The 13,086-nt window shown below is 38.9% G+C and overlaps 1 protein-coding gene across 2 annotated transcripts in view; it reads left to right on the forward strand.

Annotated features, from left to right (window-relative positions):
• pth2rb (parathyroid hormone 2 receptor b) overlaps positions 1-12,741 on the forward strand; it is a 71,741-nt gene extending 59,000 nt beyond the window's left edge. For both annotated transcript variants that reach the window (XM_072671528.1, XM_072671529.1), the window contains exons 11-13: positions 1,216-1,354; positions 3,587-3,628; positions 6,447-12,741. In XM_072671528.1, the coding sequence (XP_072527629.1) occupies positions 1,216-1,354; positions 3,587-3,628; positions 6,447-7,061 (796 nt within the window). In that variant the 3' untranslated portion in view covers positions 7,062-12,741. The remainder of the gene's footprint in view (positions 1-1,215; positions 1,355-3,586; positions 3,629-6,446) is intronic.
• Positions 12,742-13,086: the final 345 nt, after the last annotated feature.

Below are 13,086 nucleotides of genomic sequence, written 5' to 3' on the forward strand. Positions count from 1 at the left end.
CTCAAGTTTCACTACTGGGCTAACTGAAGCAAAGCTAAACTATCAGCAGTAAAATGTCTGCTTTCAATTTATTTTACAGTAAGTGTGGGTGATACAATCTCTTAATATCCTAATGTTAGTCTTAAAGTTTTAAGTTTGTTCAGTATAACAAACTACAGTGTCAGGCCAGTGCTAGGCCAGACCAAGATGGGATGAACACTCGCAGAGATGGAGATCTAAGCAAGAAGGTTTATTTAAGAGTATGAAAAACACAAGCAGCAATGAAAGGGCAAAAACAAAATCATGACAACACAAATGGCGAACATAACAGACCTAAGACTGTGAGGAGTTGGGAGCTGAGTGGGCACTACAGCAGCGCTCAATTCATAGACAAGGAGAGCTGGGGAACCAGCAGCTAGACAAAACGGCAAGGCCGACCCAACCTGAAACGACAGTGTGCTGCTGCGAGCGTGGGTCGCCTTGCTGGGACGTGGGTAGCCAGTGAATCCTAACAGTGAGTGAGCGAGCCTCGCTGATAATGTGGTTAGCAGGGTGACCTGCTCCTGAACGCGGATACCGAGCCAAAGCTGGCCATAACACACCTCTAGTCGTATGGGGAACCTCTCAAGCGACCTCAAGGTTCCAAACTATACAATTCTCAGCCTTGAACCATGGAGTTGAGGCTCCTTAAGTACCCCCAGTCCCAGGTGAAACACATGAACCAAACGAACATGAATAAAGGGGGAAGTCCTTATTTGGGCCTGTGGGCGGCGGCTTGGGTTGACAGTCAGCATGAGGACCAGGATTGTGTGAACTTCTAGGAAACCATTTCTCAAGACTGAAGAGAAACAAAAACATTTAAAAAAAGAAAAAGAACAGGTGATCTTAGCACCTAGTGCTAATGCTATTGTGACAAAGACGAGCCAAGCTAGTGATATATAGAGAAAAAATGGGACACGCAAGGTACATGCAAGCAAAAAAGATGAACGCAAAGGTGGGAAAGTATTGCAGAAACAAACATAAATATAAAACACAACACTAAAAAAAATAGTAAATAAAAAAAAGAAAATAGTGTCATTAAATATTTTTCATAAAAAAAGATCAATTCAGAAGCTACACTGCAAGATGAAAACCACCACTGAGCAATGATTCATTATTTCTATTATAATATTCATATTTTCATAGTTACCCCCTCCCCCACCATCCCTCCCTTTCTCTCTCTGTCTCTCTGTACAGGAAGCTGGCCAAGTCCACCCTGGTATTGGTGCTGGTGTTTGGAGTGCACTACATTGTGTTTGTGGGAATGCCACACACATTCACTGGCCTGGGCTGGGAGATGCGCATGTACTGTGAGCTCTTCTTCAACTCTTTTCAGGTAAATACAAATTGAATCTCATCTAATTGGCTTGATTACCTTGAGCCAGTTGGTCTTTTAGCAGGTCCTGATCATTTTACTCATAATATTTTTACTATTGTGTAACTGCTGTGTAACTCAAGCTGAACTTGCAATTTGTCCAAATAACCCATCCATGCTTCACCCACAAATGCATTCTCAAAAATCCCCTCCCACACAACAGGAATTTAATAGCACACCAATCAGTTTTGTTAAAATACAAACAGTGCTGTAAAAAAGTATTTGCTTTTATCAGTGCTTTTAGATCTTCTGTGATTTTTCCATTTATTTATGGACCAAGGTTAGTTACATTTATATTTTGTTTTGTTGCATGATCTTTAGCAGCAGCCACGTCAACCAACATTTCATATCATCCCCTTGCATAGAAATGTGAGGAATGTGAGCCTGCTTTTTGCAGAACTGCTCTAACTTCAAGTATATTACTAGGTTCTTAATCACAAACTGCTCATTTGGGGCTGAGCTACAGCATCTCTATTGGGTTCGGGTCAGGACATTGACTGTGCCACTCCAAAACATTCTCTTATTTCTTGCAGCCATTCAGATGTGACTTGGCTTTTCTGTTTTGGATTTTCATCTCGCTGCTGACCTAGTTACACTCTAAGTAAAATGGGTTCTTTATAGTGCTGAAAAGGGTTCTTTGACTCTTTAACAATAATGGAATCCTTTTTGCTGCTACAAAGAACAGTTTTCAAACGTTCTATAAAGAACCATCTACAAAAAGTTTTACACATTTAAATTTTTATGAAGAACCTTTGAAGAACCCCTTTATCAAGAGTATGCACTGATCAGCCATAGCATTAACACAACTGACAGAAACTACAGAAACTTTAGCAGTGGCCAAATGAACAATTTAGCACATTCTTATACAGAATAAATGCACCCGGCAAAGAATCTCAAGAGGGGAAAAATCAGCTTTTGGTGTTTAGTCTTAAATTATATGGACATCTTCACATCTTAATTGCTTCATTTCAAATCCATTGAGGTGTTATAGAGAGGCCAAACTATAAAAAAATGTGTCACAATCCAAATATCTATGAATCTGAATATGTATATAGTTTGCCTAAAACTGAGTGTGTGCAGTACCATTTCTCGTTATGTAAAATATGTCCAACCTAGCAGCAGTAGCCGCATCAGTCAGTAGGGGAAAGCAGGGTGCAGGTTATCGCAGGGTACATGTAACACGGAGGTTTTATGTAGAAAATGTGATCTCATCGCTGTAGCATTTTGGTGACACTTTACAGGAGAAGTGTACAATGTAAAACCAATTTCTATTAATCTCATTCTATTTCTATTCAACTTATAATCAGTCTATTCATCCAGAAATATTCACACTGTGTGTAGAGCAGCTACAGGGTTCAAACGAAAAAGGGACCATAATGGGATATTTAGCCTGGTTATCATTTGTCACATTATTATTCTCATATATATATATATATATATATATATATATATATATATATATATATATATATATATATATATATATATACACACACATCTTCAAGTCTTACTGTTAAACATATTGGTCATATTGATCATATTCCAGTATTTCTCATGTTTAGGAGAATAACGTATGTCCCTATATAAAATAGCAAATGTTCTGGGGAAAAAAATTATTAATAAAATGAATAAATGTAAAATAAATGTCACAAATATGTAAAACACATTTCACTATTATCTATGATATACCTTTTCAGTTATATCAATTTGCAACATATCATACTCTTTTTTTTTATCTCTTACAACTGCCCCCTCAGTCTGTTACAGTTAACTTTGCCTGTGGGGTAGGTTGTCATCTCACTTAATGCTAGTTCACAAAAGGTTGAATCTGGAATTCTGTTACTGGTTCTTTCTCATCTCCATCAAACACTTAAATGATTCAGACAAAAATAACTGATGGTTTAAGACTTTATAATGAGCACAGAGCTTATGTGTGCAGACTCAGTTTACCACCTGTCTTCACTAATGTGCAATAGCGCATGTGCACACACAAGCACATCCTCCTGAATCCACTTTGTCTTTGCATTAGCTCAATTTGAAAAAGGTCATGGCTTGTTTTCTGTACGTATGAGTGCATGATGAGTGAGTGGTGAGTGGTGTGTGTGTGTGTGTGTCTGTGTGTGTATGTGTGTGAGTCATGAAAGAACCTCTCTGCTCTAGTGCCACTCACCAGCTCTTTCTGCTCTGTCTAAGGGCTTTTTCGTGTCCATCATCTACTGCTTCTGCAATGGTGAGGTGAGTAAGGTCAGCCTTCAGCCCTGTGTGTATATATTTACAAAGCTGACTCAGTTGGTTCGATGCATTTTTCATCATAATGTTCTGTCAAAAGTATTATTTTTCTGTGAGAGGCAGTGTCAGTCATCCTACCTAATGACAGTGTGGACAATAGCATGGGCATCATGTAACATCATGATACTTGACGTTTTCATGAAGCACAATTTTTTAGTTTGTAGTTTTTCTGAGGTTTGCCAAAAAGTTGGAATAGGTAAAGTGCACGGAAATAATGTAGAGCCACATTTAAGACAAGCTGTTAAAATAATATGTTTCTAATATGTTAAGTGTAAGTTGTTTTTGATGCATAAGTAGTAAGTATGTGACTTTGGTTGGGGCAAAAAAATGCTCATATGATGTTTAGCAAGCAACCCATTTACAACCCTGTTATTTTGCCTCAGAATTAAGCACTCAGAATTGAGTGAGAATTGCTCAGAAAAGCTGCACGTTATAGCATAGTGTTAAAACTGTAACAACTGTAATTATTCCAGAGTCTTGCAACCTGATAGTGTTGCTGTCCTCTCATTGTGTCCTCTCAGCGTGATGTGTGCTGTTAGCAAGCTGAAGAGCTGAAGCTGAAGCTTTCCCTTCTGATGTGTGTTGTAGCTAGAATTAGCTTTTAGCCTTGTATGAGTCCCCATTTGCTTAACCCTGCTTTTCTCGTTGCTGTCGTTGTAGCTCCCCTTCTGTAGACACTGGCACAGGAAAAGCAATCCCGTAGCAACCCTTATTTCAATAACAGTCTGGAGGAGATGGAGGAGGGAAACAGACCCGCTGTATAGAAGACAAAGTATAAGATTCTGGGAAAGGACTGATGATATTTGAACCGTAGAACAAACACACCCCATACGTGTTGCTTCAGAGCAACATCTTTACCCCTTTTCATGCCTTTCAACAGCTGTTAACACTCAGACTTAAGCCCTCAAGGATTTCAGCTTAAATCATTTTCAGACACTAACTTTAAAGACCTAAATGTCTTTAGAAGGCAGCCACGATTTTGTTTTCTACCAGACAGCAGGAACATTCTTTCATTATTCTACACAGCTTATTTCATCATGTTTTCCAAAATTGTCTGCCCCAAAAACTTTCAACAAAAAACAGCCCTTATCATTTATATATATGGAATGTGGTGGCAACCATGTGACAATTTCAAATGTTTCTAGCCAGTTTTCCATATGTAGACTGGGGAGCAGATGGTTCGCTTGGTTGAACTACCTCAAACACTTACTTCAACTAGACACCATGTTAAAGTGAGCATGTCAATTAAGAAATGGTCAGTTAAGTTGCCATTGTTAAACACTGGTGTTTTAAGGGACAGTTTGGCCAGGCGTCAGTGTTACACTTTCATATAATAAGGTAGTTTTTAGAGACACGTGTATTGGAAATTGGGCAATATGACAATATTTTATCGTATTTTATCAAATTTGTTATCAAGGTACACAATATGCTTTTCTGAGTATATTGTGAATATCAGCAGTGCTTAAAGAGCACTGATTAACTGCACATTTCATTACAAAGAGATCAGGCCTATTTAATTGAATTGAATGCAGTATATTTTGAGTAAAAATCACAGTACTCAGTTGGGAGAGTATTTGGATAGCAGTTTTTAAACATTCTATGCTGTTGGTGCATTTTGTCTGCATGTCTTTAAGTATTGTGATATAAAATATTTCCATATTGCCCAGCTATAATAGATACATATCATGATACAGGTGTTCGAAATATTCAAAATATTTCGATACTGTAATCAAGATGATGTTTTTTTTCCTAAAAATCAAATTTTAAGAAAACTGTCATAAAAAAGTAAAGTAAACGAAACGTTTTATGTAATCAGAATTATGGGATCAGGAGACAACACTGCTACCTGGCAGTCAGGGTTCAACCACTGTCTGCCACAGATATACTTTTTGCATGTAGACTGTTCCATACAGTTCTGCAAAACATAATATCGCAATACTCTGATATATTGATCATTTCTCACACCTATTGAAAAGTGAAAAGAGCATTTCACTCCAGACTCCAGGCCTTTGTAGTGGAACTCCCCTGAAAGTTGCTGAGTACAATAGTGCAGCCGTTTACAGAGGAGATCGTTTACATACATCAGTTTTAAAGGTACAGTTACAAATAGTTGTAGTCCTCACTTTTGAACTGCTTCTTTTTAAAGTAGAGTAGAGGTTTGTAGAGTGAGCTTTCCCTCAGAGAAAAACACCAAATGCCAACACTTACTCTCACTCTGGTGACCCCTGGACACATCACCTGGAGAAAACATTTTTAAATGAGAGATTCTGTGTCATTTGAATTGATGCTTTGCACTACTCAGAGGCATTAGATGGGATTGTCAGCGGATGCTTTCAGTGTAAAGTTCAATGCCAGAGCTAGGAGTGCAGTCCCGAGAGCTAGATATTAATATAGGTTTGAAGGTCACACAGTTTAACTTGACATTTCTGAATGTGAAATGGTCTAAGGTGTATTTGAGGTAAATCGTCATTTCCAAGCCCTGTATTTGGCACATCTTTACTCACGTGGTAATATTGATGTAGATAAGGGCAATACTTATAAAAGAGTGCCTTTGGGAATAGAGTCCTGGGTAGTTGCTGATTATTAGTCATTAATATGCATTAACCCGTTACATTCCAGAGAATGTGTTTAAAAACAGACAGCATGCGGATCACCAGTGTAAATAGGACTTCTCTTCCACAGTCTTATGAATGTGGTATATTGGATTGGATGAAAGTGAGCATAACGCCAAACACTGACCATCTCCCTCCGCTCTCTTCACCAGGTTCAGACAGAGATGCGGAAGATGTGGCTGCGCTGGACGCTAGCGTTCGACTGGAAGGGTCCGGTCGTGCTGGCCAATTACCGCTACGGATCGGTGCTAACCAGCCTGAACAGCAGCGGCAGCGTCCACTCCCAGCTGCCGGCAGCTGCCCGGAGTACCGTCCTGCTGTCCAGCCGCGTGTACCGCTCGTCCAGCCGGACCAGCAGCAGCCGCGCATCACTCTCACATGGTACACATTCACATACTCACGCCCACGTGGCCCTGCCAGGCTATGTCTTCAGCAACTCAGACGTGGAGAGTCTGCCACCGTCCATCCCTGAGGAGAACGAGGAGGAGGCCAAACGTGTGGATGACATCACTCTCAGAGAGAACGGCAATGACCTCACACTGAGGGAGGGCACAGAGGACACCTTAAGCGACAGTGGCAAGCGCGGCGATGACGACGACATCATGCTCGGAGGTGACGCCAAGCACATGAATGCCACAGTGTTCAGAGAGAACAGGAAACTGACGGGTGATGTTACTTTCATAGAGGGCACAAGCAACGTCAAATTGAAGGATTCTGTGGCTTTGAGGTACAGCAGTTTGGATCAGGAGGAAGAGGAGGAGCTGTAGGACAGATCCCGGATTCTCGGTCTTCAGCTGCTTGCGTTTTGTTTTTTCAACGCAGGGCTGGAAATTAGAGAAGAAAAGAGAGGGGGGATGAGAGAGTCAGAGAGCAGAAGAATAAGCACTTTTCTGTTGAGGAAAATCATTCCTAATTATTCTTGGCACAGTGCCACATCTGAGCACTGAAATGATGTGTACCACTAAAGTCATGCCACTGGGTGCTGTCAATAATGATCCATTCAGACATGTTGCTGTTGGCACATTTAACTCATTTAAATCTGACGCTAGAGCGGGTAAAACGGTTAACCCTCTGGAGTCTGAGGGGCTCAATTTGTTCTCAATTTTTGCATATCTTCTTAAATAACCCTTCAAGGAACCTGAATTTAAGATGATATCCACATGCTTTATATCAAAATGTTCAGAACAGTCTCAGCTCTCTCTGTAATGAAACACCATGTGACCTAGGGCCTGATCCTATGTCTGAAAAATTGCGGTCCGATTGTAATTTCGTCATATTACCTGTGAAAACATACCTTTGCTCATGTGGACGAATTGTTTTGGTGCTTGAATATAGCTTCACTAAAGTGGTGGAATTTATTAATAAAATGTTATAGAAATGGCATGAGCCAAAAGACAAGTTTCTGAGCAGCGCATGTACGATCTGGCAGTTGCAATGCGGGTTCTACAAATTCAGGAAACGTTTACATTTCCGCACTGTATTAATAGAAACGGCATGAAATATCTAATTTGACGTGCCGATGCGTTCGTAGACTTCAGATGGCTAAAAGTCTGCCCGTGTTGACCACAGTGAAATGTACCAGCGTGTACCAATCTGAGCTTTCTGTGTGCTGCTGTTTTTTTATTACTGTAGAACAAATGAAACCAAGCTTCATTTAGTACTGGATTCACTGTGACGGCAAGCCTGCAAGCTCATCCCGAGTGCAATTCTGATTAGATTGGTTAGCACTTGTCATTGCTTTGTTCAATCAGACTTACTTGTGTCTTACTCATATTCTTATTTATGTGTTTGCTTGTGCCGAAATGCAGTTCGAGAGCCAAAAGAAGGTTTGTCAGATGATCTGCATTGTTAGATCCCATTCTTTACATACAGCATGTGCAAAACCATTGAGAATTCATGTTATTAACATAGAGGAGCAGAGTAGACAGCAGATTAGACAGCTCCCAGACAAATGGCATGTTTCAGCCTCAAAAGAGTTAGGTACTCATAATAGAAATACATGCTTTAAGCAAGGACTTGTGTTTTTGATTGTAGGCCAAAACTGCCAAACTGTACTTTACTAATCACATTACAAACATATTTGATAAAGGCAGTCTTGTATTTTAGTAAGTTTACCAGTCTTATGATGCACAGGGTTGCTTCAGCATATACAGTGGCATGTAAATAATTTCGAGTAAAAAAACATTTTCAAATGCATACATTTTAGAATCACATCCTATGGACTGATGAAGTAAAAACAAATGTTTTGCCACATTGAGAAAAAAAGGGTGGGGAATTTCATGAAAAGAATACCTCTCCAACTCTCCAAAAGCACAGGGGTAAGTCAATCATACTTAGGGTTTGTGCTGTAGCCAGTGGCACAGTGAACATTTCACTAGTAGAGAAGGAAGAATGGATTCAGCTACAGCAGCTTCAGCAACTTCTGAAAGCAATAGTCGCACTGACTGTAAAAAAAAAAAGACCTAAACATCATGAAAATCTGTAGATAGACAACAAAACAAGACCTTTTACAGGGAAGACCAGGTAACATTCCCCAAACAAATACTGAAAGACTACATTGAAAGGTTACAAAAACATAAACAATGCCAGGGGCATTTCTGGACTACTTGTTGTACTAGGGCACATACAGTATGGTACCCCACTGCTTGCCTAATAATATCACTAGTGAAGTATTATTTTATTTTTATATATTAATAGCAACATTAATAACATAACAGTAATAACATTTATTGTTATATTGGTTAGATCACACCCCAATTGTTTTACCGCACGTGCCTATTGTGTCTATTGACCTCCCTGAAGATACTAAGTATGGACCATGTGCCCTTCTATTTTAAATACGGAAAAAAATAGTGCTTAAACTAACATATTAAAGATTATTTTACAGTGATATTTAAAATATTAAATACAAGTTTACTCAAACTTTATGTATTTTGGAAATCACGTGATCTTTTGCACGCTATTCACAGTAACAGATATTTTGACTAGGGGTGCGTTTGGATGCCAGTATATAGCTCATTTCATAATATCACTATTTCATAAAGTCACTAGCTGCTAGTTTGTGTTAGCACTATGCTATTCTTTAACAGTTTGTCTCAGACTGTCACATGGTTTATTCTGTTTCGTCTCTCACTCTTATTCTCTCTTATTACAATTTTACATTTCAGCTTAGGACCAGATTGGTCAAGTGCATACTTATAATTTTAAGGATCCAGCATACCTAGACTGCTCAGAGAAAATGATGGAATTTCATAAAGGATTTCTAAAACTAAAAAGACCAACTGAATGGCTAAGTGTAGTCATGTACGTGATTTCGTTTCGTTTGGAAGGTTTCGTAAATTCAGATGCTGTTTCTTTTTCTGGTGCCTATTTACCTTGGTATGTCGAGTATGAACGCTGTTTACAAACCAGCTACATTCCAGAAACCCCATCTCTGGTCAGTCTGTGTGGTTGGTTCATGTCACTGTGTCAATGTCATGTTTCTATGCAGGATGGAACACACACAGGTATACAGTGTATACAGTTCTGCATTTTGGGGGTATAGAAAATCTAGTCTCGGAGCATGAGCATACTGATTAATGTGCCTGCTTCACACATAGAAAACAAATATCCCCCCGTGAGAAGCCAGCCTAGCCATCAGAGAGTTTGTTAGCTTCTTACAGTACACAGCCTGACTGATCTTTCAGTCTCACACTTTTTCTGACTGCCTTTGATTGTGTTTGAGTGTGTATTTAACTGTGTGAGAGGCCTTTTAGCTGTCAAGTATAGTAAAAAGACATTTCTGTCTGATTCTGTGTGTATTAGAATAAGCATGAAAACCAGAGGAACATACACTATTAAACGTATACAGTAAGATCCTTGAGGACATTTAATGAACCCTTTTCTTGAAGGTTCCTTAAAGCACCTTAAAAAATTCCTCCACAGTTGATTGAATTGAATACTTGTGTACAGTATCAATTTGAAAGAAAATCAAATCTGGATCAAGTGAGTTTTAGTTTATATCTACAGTTTTAAGGCTGTAAATACATGGTTTACTGTCTTTAGAGGTTGACAGCTATGGATTTGCAGTGCGACATTACTAGAGTATAGTGACAGACACTAAGGGAATTCATGTGACAATGTTATTTTAAAAAATCCACATCAAAAAATAGGATGGTCACAAGCATTTTTGCAAATTTTCTGTCAACATGAAGTCACTTGAGCAATCACTGTTGTTTCTGTGATTGCCATTGCAACAGCCAATCTGACCTGATGATTGCAGCAAACAATACATTGTCCCCTGCTTCATCAGCATTAAACTGGGCTACAGAAATCTAAACTGTAGGCTGTCTCAGAGTTGAGCGAAAGTCTGCATACTGTACAGGTCATATGTAGAACTGTTGATTTTAGTAAATACTAAGTTGGGCATCCCTTACAAAAGCACAGTATACCCACATCTCCATATTTCACTACTCCAATGTATCTATAACATATAATAGATCAAAGACGAGTACATAAAGTCATGGAAAGTATTTCGATTTGGTGTTTTCTTCAGTTAATGCGTAATATCCCAATAACTGCAGTTTTGAAGTGCCTTCAGCTGCAACTCAACAGGACAGATAAGGTGGAGTGTTTTGGATCCATATGTTGTCTGCTACATAGGTACAGTTGTGGTCTATAGTTTACATACACTCATAATGGATGTGAATATCAGGGCAATATTACTGGGCTTTCAGTGATTTATACAAGCTGTGACAACAAACAACTTTCATAGAAAAAAAGTTTAGATACAAAGAAGTTATAGGTATAGGTTATAGGTATTATAGATAGAATTCAGTCGAGTTCAACTAAACTTGGTTTCCAGGCACCAATCCAACATTTAAGCACAGTCCACATATTTTCAACAGCGTTATGATGAGGACTTTAAGACAGCCATTCCCAAACCTTTATATTTGCTTGCTTTATCTATTGCACAACCACTGTTGTGTTGTGTCCAGGTTTAAAGTGTCTTGCTGATGGTTCAAGGTTGAGCTGAAGATTTATGTGGTAGTCATGCTTCTTCATTATTTCATTCACTTTGTGAATGAGTTCCACTGGCCGCAGAAACACCCCAGTGCATGTTACTACCACCACCATGCTTAACAGTTGTTGTAGTGTTCTTGGGGTTGAATGCCTCGCCTTTGGTCCTCAAAAAATTTTTGTCTTATCTGACCATAAAACTAATCTCCTGAAGGCTTTTTCTTTGTATATGTGGTCAACTCCAAATTTTAGTCCAGCAGAGATTTTAGAGTAGGGGAATCTTTCTTGGACGGCAGCCTTTCAGTCCATGATGATGTAAAACTCACTTGGCTACAGACATTAACACTGGTGTTCCAGCAGTTCCCAGTTCATGGCAGGTATGTGCTGTGGTGGGTTTTAGGTTATTCTTGACCATCTGAACCAGTTTCTTCTCAGCTGAGGGTGACAGAGTCTTCTTCCAGGCCTCGGCAAAGTGGCCACACCTTCTAATAACTAAGCTGCTTGAACTGATGAATCTGATGAATCTGTAGTTGGCTTCAAGAGACTATCCTGACTTATGTAAATCTACAGTCATTCTTCTGAGATCCGCACTGAACTCCTTGGGCCACTCTAATGAGTGCTGTCAAACAAACCCTTTTTACGTGGGAACAGAGAAGCTTCCAGCTGTAGTGAATCATGATCACTAGCAGGAAGTTAAGAGGCCCTGGGAAGTGGTTGTTCGTTAAGCTTGTTCACCAAATGCATGTATTTTTATCTATTTAAGAAAAAGAACAGTTCCAAGAAATCATTGAAAGCCATATATTGCCATGATATTCACGTCCAAGTTACACAACAAACACGTAAAAGTATAGCAGTGCATTATACTGTTCACTGCATTACTGATGTTTGCACAAACCCTGCAGATGTACTATATGAGTTGTACATATGCAAAGGATATATATATACTACACTTTCAAATGATTCTTGTGTTTATATTTGTTTTAATTGGTGGTATCAGTTTAATCAGTGGCTTTGATGTTAACCAATCTCAAATGTACAGAATGCAATTCACTGTAAACACTATTTTTGTATTGCTGAGTGTCTTGAATGTGTCCCATATGGTTTGTTCTAAATATTGCATTGGTGTTTTATATTTTATGTGGCAGCCACTTTAAATGTTCAAAGCTTTATAGAAGTTTACCAGCTGTATGAAGTTTAGTAACACATATTCCCGTTCAGTCAAACAGAGTTGTTAGCTCAGCACAAGTAAAAAAAAACTCTCTTTGGTGCATTTCTTTTCTAGTAAACATTTATTTTTACACCTAAAATCACTCTAACACTCACTTCTGGTAATTATATTTAAACATAAGTGCCACTTGTTACGGTAGCAAATATATGCTGCCCACGTTTAATATAAAACACCTGCGATGTACAGTTTACATATCAGAAAATAAATTATTCATAAATGCAAATCAGCGAGTGATTGGGCGGCTGGCCCTGTGTGTTTTTTTGAAGCAAAGCTGTTTCATAACTCACAGATATGTATTACTATGGACATGGGCCAGGTGCTGGAGGGGGGAAAACAATAGGCCTCATTGACCAGTCATTCCTAAGAAGACATTTCTTCTTAAAATCCAAGTTTTTACAGAGATTCTGAGACTCACCAATGTTTTCTTATTTGGAATTTGTGGTTCAATTTCCGAGGACACTGGGATCCAACACTATAAGAGCATAGCAGAGAACAATTCTGCTGTTTAAATGCACATTATGGATCTGACATAGACTTTATTTAGGACTTTCTCAAGAGCAAATTGA

This window comes from Salminus brasiliensis, chromosome 25 (assembly GCF_030463535.1).
Source record: "Salminus brasiliensis chromosome 25, fSalBra1.hap2, whole genome shotgun sequence".
Taxonomy (NCBI): domain Eukaryota; kingdom Metazoa; phylum Chordata; class Actinopteri; order Characiformes; family Bryconidae; genus Salminus; species Salminus brasiliensis.